The following is an 18,162-nucleotide window of genomic DNA, read 5'->3' as shown; positions in this document are numbered from 1 at the left end:
AAGAGGAAAAAATGTCTGGAACTAGTGCTCATATTGGTGAATTTAAGGCCAGCAAAGGCTGGTTTGAGAGATTTAAGAATCATAGTGGCATACACAGTGTGATAAGGCATGGTGAAGCTGAAAAATTCCAACCCCAACAAGTGTTCAATTGTGACAAAACAGGCCTGTTCTGGAAGAAAATGCCAAACAGGACCTACATTAACTCAGGAGGAAAAGGCACTCCCAGGACACAAGTCTATGGAAGACAGGCTAACTTTCTTGTTTTGTTGTAATGCTAGTGGGGATTGCAAAGTGAAGCCTTTACTCATGTATCACTCTGAAAATCTCAGAGTGTTCAAGAAAAACAGTGCCTCATCACTCATCAATTCTCTTCAGTAAAGGTAAGTGTCACTTTAACATTTATTTATATAGTTATTGTGCATGTCTCATTGTTTTCTTTGTAGGGAAATGTATATTTCATGAAAAAAAAAAATTGTTAATACTTTTGGCTGTCTGGAACTTATTAATTGGATTTCCATTATTTCTTATGGGGAAAATTAATTTGACTAACGATAATTTTGTCTAACGATGAGCTCTCAGGAACGGATTAATATCATTAACCGAGGGTCCACTGTACAGTGGACCCCGATATTCGATATTAATCCGCTCCTGAGAGCTCATCGAATACCGAAAATATCGAAAAGCGAATCAGTTTTCCTCATAAGAAATAATGGAAATCAAATTAATCCCTGCAAGACACCCAAAGGTATGAAAAACAAAATTTTACCACATGAAATATTAAGTTTATTGCAATAGAATAATTACAATAATAACAATAACAATAGAATAATTGACACTTACCTTTAATGAAGATCTGGTGATGATTGATGGGATGGGAGGAGGGGAGAGGTCTTAGTGTTTAGAAGGGGAATCACCTTCCATTAGGACTTGAGGTAGCAATTCCTTTTCCAGGGTTACTTCCCTTCTTCTTTTAATGCCACTAGGACCAGCTTGAGAGTCACTGGACTTCTGTCGCATAACATATCTGTCCACAGAGGCCCGTACCTCCCGTTCCTTTATGACATTCCTAAAGTGTTTCACAACATTGTCAGTGTAATAGTCACCAGCATGGCTTGCAATAGCTGTGTTAGGGTGATTGTAATAAAAAAAGGTTTGCACTTTAAGCCACATTGCACACATTTCCTTAATCCTTGAAGTAGGCAACTTCTTCAATTTCTCTATCCCCTCCTCCAAAGCAGTTTCCTCAGGTCTGGCCTCTTGCTGTTGAAGATGATCTAGCAGCTCATCAGTGGTTAGTTCTTCATTGTCCTCCTCCACCAACTCTTCCACATCTTCCCCACTAACCTCCAACCCCAAGGACTTCCCCAATGCCACAATGGATTCCTCAACTGGCATAGGCTTCTCAGGGTTAGCCTCAAATCCTTCAAAATCCCTGTTGTCTACATATTCTGGCCACAGTTTTTTCCAAGCAGAGTTCAAGGTCCTCTTAGTCACTCCCTCCCAAGCCATACCTATAAGGTTTATACAATTGAGGATATTAAAGTGATCCTTCCAAAACTCTTATAGAGTCAGTTGAGTTTCTGTGGTCACTACAAAGCACTTTTGAAACAGCTTTTTTGTACAGTTTCTTGAAGTTGGAAATGACCTGCTGGTCCATGGGCTGCAGGAGAGGAGTGGTATTAGGAGGCAAAAACTTGACCTTAATGAAGCTCATGTCCCCAGAAAGTCGCTCTGCCAAGTCTGTAGGATGACCAGGGACATTGTCTAATACCAGGAGGCACTTAAGGTCTAATTTCTTTTCAATTAGGTAATTTTTCACAGTGGGGACAAATGCATGGTGTAACCAGTCATAGAAAAAGTCCCTAGTGACCCATGCCTTACTGTTTGCCCTCCACAGCACACACAAATTAGCCTTGAGGACATTCTTTTGCCTGAACGGTCTGGGAGTTTCAGAGTGATACACCAATAAAGGCTTCACTTTGCAATCACCACTAGCATTGGCACACATCAACAGAGTAAGCCTGTCTTTCATAGGCTTATGTCCTGGGAGTGCCTTTTCCTCCTGAGTAATGTAGGTCCTGCTTGGCATTTTCTTCCAAAACAGGCCTGTTTCGTCAGAATTAAACACTTGTTCAGGTTTAATTTTTCACTCTCTGTGTAATCCTTGAATTCCCTCACATATTTTTCAGCTGCTTTGTGGTCTGAACTGGCAGCCTCACCATGCCTAATCACACTATGTATGCCACTACGATTCTTAAATCTTTCAAACCAACCTTTGCTGGCCTTAAATTCACTCACATCAGCACTAGTTGCAGGCAATTTCTTTACCAAATCGTCATGCAACTGCCTAGCCTTTTCACAAATGATCGCTTGAGAGATGCTATCTCCTGCTATCTGTTTTTTATTTATTCACACCAATAACAGTCTCTCAACATTTTCTAACACTTGCGGTCACTGTTTCGTAATCACAGTAGCACCTTTTGCAAGAACAGCTTCCTTGATTGCCATTTTCCTGGTCACTATAGTAGAGATGATTGATTGGGGTTTACTATACAACCTGACCAGCTCCGACACACGCACTCCACTTTCGTACTTTGCAATTATCTCTTTCTTCATTTCAATAGTCATTAGCACCTTTTTTCTCGAAGGGTTGGCACTAGAAGCTTTCTTGGGGCCCATGGTGACTTACTTTGTAGAAACAAGCACCAAAAACAGTGATAATGTGGAATGTACGGAATGTATCCTTAGATGCGTGCACACTGGCTGGCTTGTAAACACTGGCACACACGGGGCAGTTCAGGCCACACATGGACACGTCTCGTACGAATCGCATTGAATACCGGGTTTTCAATCGAATACCGAGGCAAAATTTTTGCGATAAAATGCATCGAATACCGATGCCATCGAATACCGGGGGTCCACTGTATATCAAATCAGTTTTCCTCATTGAAATTAGTTGAAATGCCATTAATCCATTCCAGCCCCCCAAAAACCACCCAAATTTTTTTTGTTATGGGTTTTTAAATAAGCAAAATGTATTTATAAATAAGAAATGATTTTTGCCTTTTTTGCCAGGTCCCAGCAGTGTTTTAGAAATACTGGAGTATATATGAAACTCCTTGAAGCATGGTGTAAGATGAGTGCCACTCCACTGGCAGTGGAGTGTCACTCGTGGAGTTACATTTGATGATCATGCACCGCCTTGGATTTATATTTCACTATTACAAATAAAAATGTCTGTATCTGTTTCTTCTATTTGTCTGTCTAGCTCTCTCTGTGTTTATCTCTGTCTCTGCTTATCTGTCTTTCTGTCTGCTTGTGTTTCTGTCTTCCTGTCTCTCTGCTTGTCTCTCTGTCTCAGAGAGAGAGCTGCTTATGAACCAACAGGTATTACACACGATGCAAAGTTAGTCACATCTGATTCCTGAACAAGTGAAAATTATGTAGTACTTGCCAGTCAGTCATGCTTATTATGCCTTATATCTATAAGCGTAATATAGCACTTTGTCTGGATTTTTGGGGGTTATCCTAGGTAATTTACACTATGTATAACTGAATTTAGGTGTACCTGTGAGATAGAGACAGACAGAGACAGAGATAGAGACACAGATAGACAGAGTTGGAGATAGATACAGACAGACAGAAGGAGATAGAGACAGCCAAAGCAAATCAGCCAACCGGCCACCCAACCAGCCGGCCTGCTGAACATGTATTACATATGTTCCAGAATTGTTTCTCTGTACTTAGAGCATATATTATAGAACATTCTGGTAGGATGACACTACCAGTGGTATCAAAATTGAAAGGATATTACACATTGGTTATTATTGAGGTTTTTGATATTTCCTCTCTCCTGCGAGTGGCGGCGTATCTGAAGCTTGCTCGTAACTCAGATTTTGGCTCGCAACTCAAAGCAAAAAATCAACCGAGCGACAGCTCATAACTCGGAAAGCTCGTAAGTTGGAGCACTTGTACATCAAGGTACCAATGTAATTTCATAATTTGGATTGTATCAACTTTAACTCAGCTAATAATATTTAGGTAACAGTCACCTTTCCCACATCACACCACAATTTTTATTTTGTGAGGAACTTCTTAAAGATTTATGAAAATTTGTAGAGGCCCACACACAGACAACAAACTCATTTCACTATTTAAAAAGTAGGGTGCTCCTTCATAAATCTGGGTATCAGGTTATTAATAAAGCCTCTCCTCGTTTAGCAATGTACTCGTTTACCGACAACTCAGACTTATGATGGGCTCTCTGACCATTATGCATAAATAATATATATTAGAGCTGATTTCCTTTATTCTGTTTATTACATTATACAGTATAAACATCTAAAAATATGCTACAAATGTTATAAATGGTGCAAAGGTGACATTAACCCTTTGAGGGTCAAAAAAATTAAAAAAAAAAAAAAAAATTTTTTCTTATGAAATGATAGAGAATCTTTTCCTGGTGGTAATGACACCAAATGTATGAAATTTGTTGGAAAACTTACGGAATTTTGCTCTTGCGAAGTTAGTGGTCTTGGCGATATTTACGCATTGGCGATTTTGCCCACTTTGAGCCCTATTTATGGCCAATTCCAATGTTCCAGTCGACTAAAATCATAGCTATTTTGCTAGAACTCCATTTTTTCTATCGATTGAGTACAAGAAACTGACCATTTACCGATTTCAGCTACCCAATAAAGTGGTCAGAAATTGGCATTTTGGCCAATTTCACACAAATTTCAGAAGATGCCAGTTTAAAAATAGGGTCCAGAATAAACAAGACAAACATTCCTGGCACTAAAATAACATTTTCTCTGTTCATTAGTCACATCTTTCCATTTTGAATTTTTATTCTCACAAAAAATAGAAGATTTTCTGTTATGCAGACTACTGCATTATTGTAAAAATGGTATAAATAATATCAATGCACTTGTGAAAGAATATTAGATTCACCAGTTGATGTATATTGGCCACATGGCATGATTTGTTTACTCTTGAACATTGGCAAAAGTTGAACATTTCTGCTACTTTGAGCTCAGTTTCAAGGTACTTTGATATATCTTCCATTCTGTGAAATGAGACCAAGAAAACGAGAATACAGCCATAAATACCATATGAAAATACACTGCAAAGTTGCTGTTTTAAACCAAAAACATGGAATTTTTTTCCTTCATTATGTACTGCGTGCTCCAGGATTTTTTTTTTTTTTTATACTGCGCACACTGACCATGCAGACCCATTCTTTCATATGTAGGCCTGCCAGCTTTCTTCCACCAGATTTAAAGGCGCTAGAATTTTGGCGTATCAGTACGTGACCAACACTGGCTGTTAAGACTTACATGTACATGACTGACCCTCAAAGGGTTAAAACAATATCAAAGATGAATGACATACACCCACTACCCTTATAGTATGCTCCTCACTTAGCGACGAATTCGTTTACCAGCGTGGTCTTAGGAACGGAACTCTGTCGTTAAATGAGGAGAGGCTGTACACTAATACTATGTCATTTGTTTATTTATTTATTTATTTTTTTTATTAACACATTGCCCATTTCCCACCAAGGCAGTGGCTCAATAAAGAAAAACTTTCATCATCATTCACTCCATTACCGTCTTGCAAAAGGTATGCTTACTACAGCTATGATCCTGCAACATTAACACCCCTAATTCTGAGTGCAGACACTGTACTTTCCACCTCCAGGAATCAAGTCCAGCTTGCTGGTTTCCCTGAATACCTTCCTATATATTACCTTGCTCACACTCAACAGCATGTCAAGTCCTAAAAATCATTTGTCTCCACTCACTTCTATCTAACACATGCATGATTCACTTCATCTCTCATAGACCCATCTGCTGACACATCCACTCCTGAATATGTGAATACAATCACCTCCTCCATACTCCCTCCCTCCAATCTGATATCCAGTCTTTCATTACCTCAATTTTTTGTTGTCCTCATCACCTTGCTCTTTCCTATATTCACTTTTAATTTCTTTCTTTTACACACCCTACCAAACTTGTCCACCAACCTCTGCAACTTCTCTTCAGAATCTCCCAAAAGCACAGTGTCATCGGCCAAGAGGAACTGTGACAACTACAACTTTGTGTTAGATTCTTTATCTTTTAACCCCATTCCTCTTGCCAGCACCCGAGCATTCACTTCTTTTACAATCCCTAAGGCCTACTTTTGCTGGGAAATAATCTACCTCTCTCCTACATACTCTAACCTGAGCCTCACTATCCTTGTAAAAAGCTCTTCACTGCTTTCACTAACCTACTTCCTATTCCATACATTTGCAACATCTGCCACATTGCCCCCTTATCCACCCTATCATATGCCTTTTCGAAATCCATAAATGCCATAAAAACCTCTTTACCCTTACCTAAAGTTCACCTATATGTTTCACTTGGTCTGCACACCCCCTACCCTTCCTAAAGCCTCCTTGTTCATCTGCCATCCTTCTTACTCTTAATTCTTTCAATAATAACACTACCAGGTATACTCAACAAATTTATTCCTCTTTAATTTTTACATTCTATTTTGTCCCCTTTGCCTTTATACAAAGGAACTATGCATGCTCTCTGCCAATCTCTAGGAACCTTACACTCTTCCATACATTTATTAAATAAAAGAACTAACCATTCCAAAACTATAACCCCCCTTGCTTTTAACATTTCTGTCTTTATCCCATAAGTTCTAGCTGCTTTACCCCCTTTCATTCTACCCACTGCCTCATGCACTTCCCCCTCACTCACAACTGGCTCTTCCTCACTTCTACAAGATGTTACTCCTCCCTGCCCAATACACAAAATCACAGCTTCCCTATCCTCATCAACATTTAACAATTCCTTAAAATATTCCCTCTATCTTACTGATGCCTCTAACTCTCCATCTAATAACTCTCCTCTCCTATTTTTAACTGTCAAATCCATTTGTTCTCTATTCTTTCTTAACTTATTAATCTCACTCTACAACTTTTTCTTATTTTCAACAAAAATTGTTGATAACATCTCACCTACTCTCTCATTTGCTCTCTTTTTACATTCCTTCACCACTCTCTTAACCTCTCTTTTTCTCTCTGTATATTCCTCCCTCCTTGTATCACTTTTATTATGTAAAAACCCCTCATATGCTAACTTTTCCTCTCTTACTGCTGTTGTTAATTATACAATATTTATTTTTTTAACACACTGGCCGTCTCCCAAGGTAGGGTGACCCAAAAATGAAACTTTCACTATTATTTACACTATCATTGTCTTCCAGAGATGCATAGATATGACAGTCCAGATGTCCCTCCAAACAGCAAATATCCCTACCCCTCTTTAGAGTGCAGGCACTGTACTTCCCACCTCCAGGACTCAAATCCGGCTAAACAGTTTTCCTGGATTCCTTCACAAAATGTTACCTTGCTCACACTCCAACAGCTCAGCAGGTCCCAAAAACCATTTGCCTCCACTCCTATGTAACATATTTACATACGCCTGCTGAATATCCAAGCCCATTGTATACAAAACCTCCTTTACCCCCTCCCTCCATCCCTTCCTAGGATGACCCCTACCCTGCCTTCCCTGCACAACAGGTTTATACACCCTCCTAGTCATCACAGTTGCTTTTTGCTGATGATACTGTGCTTTTGGAAGATTCTAAAGAGAGGATGAAAATGTTAGTGGATGAGTTTGAGAGGGTGTGTAAAGGAAGAAAGTTGAAAGTGAACATAGATAAGAATAAGGTGATGAAAGTATCAAACGAGTTAGGTAAAGAAAAATTGTATATCACATTGGAGGGAGGCAGTATGGAAGAAGTGAATGTGTTCAGACATTCGAGAGTAGATGTGTCGGCAGACAGGTTTATGAAAGACAAGGTAAACCAGAGAATTGATGAAGGAAAAAAAGGTTGGTGCATTGAGGTATCTGTGGAGACAAAGAACATTATCCATAGAGGCAAAGAAGGAAATGCATGAGAGTATAAGTGGTAACAACACTCTTATAAGAGTGTGAAGCTTGGGTTGTAAATGCTAAGGGCAGTGTGTGGTGTAAATATTATGTAGAGAATTCATAGTGTGGAAATCAGGAGGTGGTATGGATTTGCTAAGAGTATTATTCAGAGGGCTGAGGAAAGGTTGTTGAGATAGTTTGGTCATTTAGAGAGGATGGAGCAAATTAGGATGACTTGGAGGGTGTATAAATCTGTAGGGGTTGTCCTAGGACAGGATGGAGAAGGAGGAAAAAGAGGTTTTTATGCAAGGGGCTTAGACATACAGCAAGCATGTGTGAGCATGTTAGATAAGAGTGAGTGGAGAAGAATGGTTTTTGGGACTTGACATGCTGTTGGAGTGTGAGCAGGGTAGTAATATTTTGTGAAGAGATTCAGGGAAACTGGTTAGCCAGACTTGAGTCTTGGAGGTGGGATGTAGAATGCCTGCACTTTAAAGGAGGGGGTCTGGGATATTGGCTGTTTGGAGTGACATCTGAACTGTCATATCTGGGTGCCTCTGCAAAGATAGTGAGTGTGTGTGAATGATGGTGAAAGTCTTTCTCTTTATTGGGTCACGCTGTCTCAGTGGGAGATGGGTGACATGTTGAAAAAATAAAATAAATAGTATATGTATTTATATTTATTCTCCATGGGGAAGTGGAACAGAATTCTTCCTCCGTAAGCCATGTGTGTTGTAAGAGGCGACTAAAATGCCGGGAGCAAGGGGCTAGTAACCCCTTCTCCTGTATAAATTACTAAATTTAAAAAGAGAAACTTTCGTTTTTCTTTTTGGGCCACCCTGCCTCGGTGGGATACAACCGGTGTGTTGAAAGAAAGAAAGATTTATATTTATATTTAGGGAGTAGGTTGGTAGACATCAACCACTGAGGGATTCTGCCATCCTGCCAAGTGAGTGTGAAATGGAAACTTGTAATTGTTTTACACAGTGGCAGGATTGCTGATGTCTTTTTTCTGTTTCATAAATATACGAGATAACAGGTATATCTTGCTACTTCTACTTACACACTGCACATGCATATATATACACACCCATCTGGGTTTTCTTCTATTTTCTTAATAGTTCTCGTTCTTCTTTATTTCCTCATCTGCATGGAGAAGTTGAAAAGAATTCCTCCGTAAGCCATGCGTGTCATCAGAGGCGGCTAAAATGCCGGGAGCAAGGGGCTAGTAACCCCTTCTCCTGTATACATTACTAAATTTATAAAGAGAAGCTTTCATTTTTGTTTTTGGGCCACCCTGCTTAGGTGGGATATGGCCAGTGCATTGAAAGAAAGAAGAAAGAACATTCATAAAAATATGCATAACCTTACTCTATATGATTATAAACACTGAGCCTTCTCGAAGTGTCCAGTGGGAAAAATGTTGCTTAAGGCTAGTTATTGTACAGAATATTTCATATTTGCCCATTTACCTAATTGTTCTGAAGTGATGAAGATAGCCCTCGTTTCAGAGGTGTTTGTGTTTGAAGGTGGTGAGGATGAAGCAGATGTCAGTTTCCCCAACACTCCTTTACAAGATGCTTGTGATCAGCTGAGGTAAGACTTCATTGTACTTATATTTATTATGTATCCTTCTCTTTGTCCATATATTCAATTGTTTGTTTACCAGATGCAGTACAGCATTTTTAATCAAAAATAATAACAGATTTTCTGTTGGACATTGGCTCCTTCAGTGCCACTGATAAAAGTATACTGTAGTATTCCATTATAAGAAATGCTATGTTAAAATTCATTTTAATCATAAGCGAGTTCTTTAATCAGTGTTTGATGAATATGAAAGAAGTGAATATATTGAGATATTTAGGAGTGGATGTTGACAGATGGGTCTACAAAAGACAAGATAAACCATAGAACAGATGAGGAGAAAAAGGTGGGTGGAGTGTTGAAGTGTCTGTGGAAAGAAAAGTTTGTCTTTGGAGGCAAAAAATGGGAAATGTACCTGAGTATTGTAGTAACATTACTTTTGTATGAGTGTGAAGCATGGTCTTTAAACATGCAGCAAGGAGGCGGCTGGAGGCAGTGAAGATGTCATGTTTGAGAGCACTGTGTGTTGTAAGTATTATATATAGGTGCCAAGAAATTAGAAGATGGTGTGTTGTTACAAAAGATGCAATTCTGAGGGCAGAGAAGGAATTGTTTTGGTGGTTTGGTCACTTAGAAAAGGTAGAGCTTAATAATATGACTAAAGAGGGTGTATAAATCTGGAATGGAAGGAATGAGGGGTAAGAACCATTCCAGTAATTGTTGGAGGGAGGATGCATAGATATTTTTAATTGGTAAGTTCTTGAAGTAAATGCTAGGGTGTTCGGGAGAGGGGTGGGATTAAATTATGGGGAATCAAATACAAAATGGGAATTGACACAGTTACTTTTTGCTGATGATACTGTGCTTATGGGAGATTCTAAAGAAAAATTGCAAAGGTTAGTGGATGAGTTTGGGAGTGTGTGTAAAGGTAGAAAGTTGAAAGTGAACATAGAAAAGAGTAAGGTGATGAGGGTATCAAATGATTTAGATAAAGAAAAATTGGATATCAAATTGGGGAGGAGGAGTATGGAAGAAGTGAATGTTTTCAGATACTTGGGAGTTGACGTGTTGGCGGATGGTTTTATGAAGGATGAGGTTAATCATAGAATTGACGAGGGAAAAAAGGTGAGTGGTGTGTTGAGGTATATGTGGAGTCAAAAAACGTTATCTATGGAGGCAAAGAAGGGAATGTATGAAAGTATAGTAGTACCAACACTCTTATGTGGGTGTGAAGCTTGGGTTGTGAATGCAGCAGCGAGGAGGCAGTTGGAGGCAGTGGAGATGTCCTGTCTAAGGGCAATGTGTGGTCTTGAGGATGTCTCTCCAAGAGAGAACCCGCAGTAATAGATTTAAATTAGATAAGTTTAGATTTAGAAAGGACATAGGAAAGTATTGGTTTGGAAATAGGGTAGTTGATGAGTGGAACAGTCTACCTAGTTGGGTTATTGAGGCTGGGACTTTGGGTAGTTTCAAATCTAGGTTGGATAAGTACATGAGTGGGAGGGGTTGGATTTGAGTGGGACTTTCACATCAGAGCTTATTTCTTGGGTGGCATTGAAAATTGGGTTGGGCAAATGTTTTGTTAGTGGGATGAATTGTAAAGGACCTGCCTAGTATGGGCCAGCAGGCCTCCTGCAGTGTTCCTCCTTTCTTATGTTCTTATGTTCTTATGTAAATATTATGCAGAAAATTCGGAGTGTGGAAATTAGGAGAAGGTGTGGAGTTAATAAAAGTATTAGTCAGAGGGCTGAAGAGGGGTTGTTGAGGTGGTTTAGTCATTTAGAGAGAATGGATCAAAGTAGAATGACATGGAGAGCATTTATATCTGTAGGAGAAGGAAGGCGGAGTAGGGGTCGTCCTCGAAAAGGTTGGAAGGAAGGGGTAAGGGAGGTTTTGTGGGCGAGGGGCTTGGACTTCCAGCAGGCATGCATGAGCGTGTTCGATAGGAGTGAATAGAGACGAATGGTATTTGGGACCTGACGATCTGTTGGAGTGTGAGCAGGGTAATATTTAGTGAAGGGATTCAAGGGAACCGGTTATTTTTATATAGCCGGACTTGAGTCCTGGAAATGGGAAGTACAGTGCCTGCACTCTAAAGGAGGGGATTCGGGATATTAGCATTTTGGAGTATATTAGCAGTTTGTGTATCTTTATACGTATATGCTTCTAAACTGTTGTGTTCTGAGCACCTCTGCAAAAACAGTGATTATGTGTGAGTGAGGTGAAAGTGTTGAATGATGATGAAAATATTTTCTTTTTGGGGATTTTCTTTCTTTTTGGGTCACCCTGCCTCGGTGGGAGACGGCCGACTTGTTGAAAAAAAAAAAAAAGTTCTTGAGCATCTAGCAGGAGTGTGTGACTGTGTTAGATTGTAGTGAATGGAGGCAAATGGTTTTTAAGATCTGAGATGCTGTTGAAGTGAACAAAATGACATTCATGTAAAGATTCAGGGAAATTAGTTAGCCAGACTTGTGTCCTGGAGAGATAGGAATGTTGCAGGTAAGAAATTTATTTGAATTGTGATGTCTGTGCACATCTCCTACGGCAGCTATTGAATAAATGATAGTTAATGTGTTTCCATTTGTGGGTTAACCGACTTTCGTGAGAGATGACTGGTGTGGTAAACAAAAAACAAGAAAGTGACATTTGATGTAATAATTTGCCTCATTTGGAATTCTTCCCAATTTGAATATGTAACTTAGATTTCTAATAAAAAATAAATTTTGGAAAATTTAAATTTTAGGTGAAATTTAAAATTTTATTTGGAAATTTTATCATGCTTTCTGATTAAAAGAGAACTCACAGAACAAACAAAATTTGAGCCCATGGCAAGAAGGGTACATCATAATTTACTCCTGGAAAATTCTGGAGGGATTGGTTCCAAACTTCCACAATAGAATCACTCTATGTAAAAAGACTTGTCAGACAGTGCAATTTAACTTCACTAAAAAAGCAGGGACAGTGAATACACTAAGAGAGAACTCACTGAGTGTCAGAGGTCCTCGACTCTTCAGTGCCCTCTGTAATGCATAACATGAATTACATACAAACCTCTGGTTGTCTTTGAGGGAATTGGACAAGTTTCCCAGCTTGGTTCATGATCAACCGGGCTGTGGTTTGTTGCATTGCATGCAGCCAGAAGTAAAAGCTTGGTGGATCAGGCCTTTATCCATCAGGAGGCCTGGTCTAGCACCAGCCCACAGGGACAGAAAGGTAAAGGCACTAGTTGGAGGAATCTTATATGGCCTGCATGGTGTAATAGTTAGAACACTGGCATGCCTTGGGCATGCCTTTAGTTTAATATGTTTATTATGCACCCCCATATCCATCCTGTGGGTGGTAGTCAAAAGATTACAGAGGTACATAATGGGTCCATGGACTGGGCCCCAAAGTTTTCATAGCTGAGCAAGTTACAAAGGTAATGAACTCCAGGTAGATATGGTCACAATCATGACAAGTTACAAAGGTATATACAGATTACAGAGGTACATAATGGGTCCAGGTACTGGGCCCCAAAGCTTTGATAGTGGAGCAAGTTGCAAAGGTAATGAACTCCAAGTAGATATGGTCACAATCATGACAAGTTACAAAGGTATTTACAGATTACAGAGGTACATAATGGGTCCAGGGACTGGGCCCCAAAGTTTTGATAGCATGCCTTGTGTTAAAATCCTCTCCATTCTATGAACTGTTTAAATTTTTTTTTATTACTAACACCAAGGCAGGGTGGCCTGAAAATGAGAAACTTTCATCATTCTCTCTATCACTGTCTTGCCAGGGGTGCACTTACACTACAGTTATAAAACTGCAGCATGAACACCTCTCTTTCAGAGTTCAAACACTGTACAGTGGTCCCTCGATAATCATCGGGCTCGATAGTCGTCCTTTTCGGAAATCGTCGCATTATTTTCATCCAAACATTGGCTTGCAAATGGTTGGTTGACTCGCTAATCGTCGTTCATCCTGGACACGTACTCACGGCTCTGAGCCACCTCAGCCTCCCTTCCCAGCCAGTGTGCCATTGTTTACCAGTGAGCGACAGTCCCCTCACTTCTTCATATGAAATATTTCATAATATTCCATTCATTTTAGTGCTTGCAAGTGCTAAATAAGCTACCATGGCTTCAAAGAAAGCTCCTAGTGCCAAGCCCTTGGTAAAGACGGTGAGAAATATGATTGAATTTAAGAAAAGCATCATTGAACAATATGAAAGTGGCATACGTGTGGCTGAACTGACCAGGATGTATAACAAGCCCCATATAACCATATCTTCCATCGTGGCAAAGAAAAACAAAATCAAGGAATCTGTTGTTGCTTGGAGAAAATCGTGGCCAGATTGTGTCCACAAGAGGGATTTTGAAGGGTTTGTGGCTGACCCTGATGAGCCTATGTCAGTTGTGAAATCTGTTGCGGCATTGGGGAGTTCCATGGGGTTGGATGTGAGTTTGGAGGATGTGGAAGAGTTGGTGGAGGACCACAATGAAGAGCTAACCACTGAGGAGCTGCAAGAGCTTCAGCAGGAGCAGCAACAGATCGCAGCTCAGAATCTTGCTGCAGAGGAGGAGGAAGAGAGATGGAAGAAGGCGCCTTCTTCAGAAATTAAGGAGATTTTTGAAATGTGGGGTAGGATGGAAAGATTTATGGAGAAACATCACCCTGAGAAGGTTGTTGGAAGCCATATTGGCAACTTGTACAGTGACAGAGTCTTGGCCCATTTTAGGGAAGTTTTAAAGAGACGCCAGAAACAGAGCTCTCTGGACACTTTTTTTGTGAGACAGGACTCCAGTGACTCTCAAGCTGGTCCTAGTGGCATTAAGAAACAGAGAAGAGAAGTATGTAACTCCGGAAAAGGACTTGGTACCTGAGGTGTTGATGGAAGGGGATTCCCCTTCCAAACAGTAACTAATCCAATCTCTCTCCTCCTCCAGTCTTCCATACACTAAGAAGAATCTCCAATAAAGGTAAGTGTTATGCTGTTAATGTTTCATTCATCGTGTCCCATTGTATTGTTTGTGTACTACATCTATATTTCATGTAAAAAAAATTTTTGTTTTAATACTTCTGGGTGTCAGGAACGGATTATGTAATTGTATTTACATTATTTCTTATGGGAAAAATTTATTAAAAAATCGTCTATTTCAATAATCATCGCACTTCCAGGAACGGATTAACGATGATAAATGAGGGACCACTGTACTTCCCATCTCCAGGACTCAAGTCCGGCCTGCCGGTTTCCCTGAATCCCTTCATAAATATTACCTTGCTCACAGTTCAACAGCACGTCAAGTCCTAAAAACCATTTGTCTCCATTCACTCCTATCTAACACACTCACGCATGCTTACGGGAAGTCCAAGCCCCTCACTCACAAAACCTCCTTTACCCCCTCCCTCCAACCTTTCCTAGGCTGACCCCGACCCCGCCTTCCCTCCACTTCAGATTTAATAATAATAAAAATTTTATATTAGCTTAATATATGTTTGTACAAAGGAATATAACAGTTGGGTGAACATGCCAAAAGCCCCTTTATGAAGAGCATTTTGGGCAAACTTAAGACTAACTTAAGATTAATAAGGCAATAACAGTGTTGTAATTTGTACATATGGTCATTAGGTGAGTTACAGTGAGTACAAGAAAACTGAATGTTCTATTAGTTAGCACTATATGGCTTCAATAAGTTAAGTAGAGAAGAACTACAGTTTTGATATAGTACAGTATATAAAAAAAAATACAGTATTACAATTTAGCACAATTTAAAACAATGAAGTTGGAACAATTTTAAGTTTGAGGTCATTCTATTTTGTTTCAACCTCTCTACATGTCTGAACCACCTCAACAACTCCTCCTCAGCCTTCTGGATAGTAGTTTTGGTAATCCCTCACCTCCTCCTAATTTCCAAACTACAAATTCTCTGCATTATATTTTGTGAGCCAGTAAGAATGTTTTAAAAATCATTTTTTTATCTCCGAAATTCAGAATTTTTGTAATAAAAAATTGAAAATTGTATTCATTGGAAAAGATATTCTAATTAAGGCTTTCTGAATAAGAGATTGTTTTATTTGAAAATTTATGCAATGAGTAAACTCAATCTGAATTTTCTTAACAGTGAAAATTCCATTATGAAATTTGAATTTTAACTCAAATTTTGTCTTCCTTATTACCTATTTTTCATAAATGGGGCATCCCCTATAAGAGAGAGAGATTACTATACAGTAGACCCTCGGATAATGGCCATTCCAGATATCGGCCAAATCGGATCTCTGCTGTTTTTTTGGCCGAAATTCTATCCTGGATTTCGGCCGGCAACTCAGAAATTGGCCGTATTGGACGTGTCCACCCACCCGCATTTGTGAGTCAGTCTGGCTGTGTCTCTGGGTGAGTGAGCAAGACTCTGCACATTCATCCAAACATTTCATTATAATTCATTGTTTTTTGTGGTTGTTTATTGAGTGCAACTGCGAAATAAACCACCCTGGGCCAAAAGAAAGTTCCTAGTGCCAGCCCTTTGGTAAAGAAAGTTAGAAACACGATAGAAATCAAGAAAGAAATTGTAGCAAAGTACGAGAGTGGTGAACGTGTCCTGGAGCTTGCCAGGATGTATGGGAAATCCAAATCAACAGTCACTTCCATCCTGGCAAAGAAAGTAGAAATCAAGGAAGCTAATGTTGCGAAGGGGGTAAATATGCTAACAAAACAAAGATCACCTATAATCGAAGATGTGGAGAAGTTATTGTTGGTGTGGATCAACGATAAACAATTAGCGGGAGATAGTGTTGTGGAGTCGATCATTTGTGAAAAGGCAAGGCAGTTGCATGCAGATCTCGTAAAGAAAATGCCTGTAACGAGTGCTGCTGTTAGTGAATTTAAGGCCAAGAAAGGTTGGTTTGAGAGAATTAAGAAGCGCAGTGGCTTACACAGTGTTGTAAGGCATGGCAAGGCTGAAAAATTCGTGCATGACTTCAAGGAATACGTAGAGGCTAAAGGATTCCTCCCCCAACAAGTGCTTAGTTGTGATGAAACAGGCCTCTTTTGGAAGAAAATGCCAAAGAGGACCTACATCATGCAGGAGGAAAGGGCACTGCCAGGACACAAGCCTATGAAGGATAGGCTTACTCTTTCGTTCTGTGGTAATGTTAGTGGGAATTTGAATGTGAAGCCTTTACTCATGTATCACTCTGAAAAACCCAGAATGTTCAAGAAAAACAATGTCATCAAGAGTAAATTGTGTGTGTTGTGGAAAACTAATAATAAGGGATGGGTCACAGGGCAAATTTTCATTGGGTCCATGAAGTGCTTGGCTCGAGTGTGAGAAAATACCTCCAGGAAAATAAATTGTCACTCAAGTGCCTCCTGGCACTGGACAATGCTCCAGCTTATCCTCCAAACCTGGTAGACCAGTTGTCTGTGGAGTTAAGTCTTATAACAGTGAAGTTCTTGCCTCCTAACACCACTCCTCTCATCCAGCCAATGGACCAGCAGGTCATTTCTAACTTCAAAAAACTCTACACGAAAGCAATGTTTCAAAGGTGCTTTGAAGTAACCTTGGACACTGACTTGACCCTGAGAGAGTTCTGGAGGAATCACTTCAGTATCCTCCATTGCATAAGCCTTATAGGTAAGGCTTGACAGGCAGTGACTTCCAGGACTTTGAACTTTGCTTGGAGAAAATTGTGGCCAGAATGTATCCAAGAGAAGGATTTTAAAGGGCTTGAGGCTGACCCTGACCCTGTCGACTCTCTGCCTGTTGTGGAATGTATTGTGGCTTTGGGGAAGTCTATGGGGTTGGATGTGAAGAGTTTGTGGAGGACCACAGGGAAGAGCTAACCACTGAAGAGCAGCAAGACCTTCATCTGCAACAGCAACAGACCACAGCTGAGGAAATTGCTTCAGAGGCGGAGGAGGAAGAGAGAGGGGAGAATGTGCCTTCTTCAGTGATTGAGGACTTGTGTGCAAAGTAGAGTGAGTTGCAAAGTTTTGTGGAGAAATATCACCCTGACCGAGCTCAAACAAGCCATATCTGCAACATGTTCAGTGATAAAACCTTGCCCCACTTCAGGCAAATCTTAAAAAAAATGCCTGAAGCAGACCTCTCTGGACAGTTTTTCTTATGCAGCAGGGGTACAGTGACTCTCAAGCTGGTCCTAGTGGCAGTAAAAGACAAAGAAGGGAAGTAACCCCAGAGAGGGTTTTGATACCTGAAGTCCTTATGTAAGGGGATTCCCCTTCCAAACAAGAAACTCTCCTCAGTCTCCCCTCCTTGCCTTCTTCCATATACCAACAAGAGTTTTCAATAAAAGTATGTAATGTTCATTTATTATTAAAATTAGTGTTTTATATTTCTTTCTCATTGTTTTGTAAACCATACCCCCGGCCGGGATTGAACCCGCGGTCATAGAGTCTCAAAACTCCAGCCCGACCGCGGGTTCAATCCCGGCCGGGGGTATGGTTTATTTGCAATCGTGTCATTACGATTTCTTGAGTCATTGTTTTGTGTATGTAAAACTATAATTAATCTTTAAAAAATGTATTTGTTGTTAATATATTTGGGTGTCTGGAACAGATTAATTTTTTTTTTTCAACAAGTCGGCCTTCTCCCACCGAGGCAGGGTGACCCAAAAAGAAAGAAAATTCCCCCCAAAAAAT

General features: G+C 39.9%; 1 protein-coding gene across 3 annotated transcripts in view; it reads left to right on the top strand.

Annotated features, from left to right (window-relative positions):
* Wdr81 (WD repeat domain 81) overlaps positions 1-18,162 on the top strand; it is a 203,454-nt gene that overhangs the window by 81,516 nt on the left and 103,776 nt on the right. For all 3 annotated transcript variants that reach the window (XM_070091060.1, XM_070091059.1, XM_070091061.1), the window contains one exon: positions 9,449-9,533. In XM_070091060.1, coding sequence (XP_069947161.1) covers positions 9,449-9,533 — 85 coding nt within the window. The remainder of the gene's footprint in view (positions 1-9,448; positions 9,534-18,162) is intronic.

Source organism: Cherax quadricarinatus, chromosome 34 (assembly GCF_038502225.1).
Source record: "Cherax quadricarinatus isolate ZL_2023a chromosome 34, ASM3850222v1, whole genome shotgun sequence".
NCBI classification, from domain to species: Eukaryota; Metazoa; Arthropoda; class Malacostraca; order Decapoda; family Parastacidae; genus Cherax; species Cherax quadricarinatus.
This window is presented reverse-complemented; position numbering and strand designations above follow the sequence as displayed.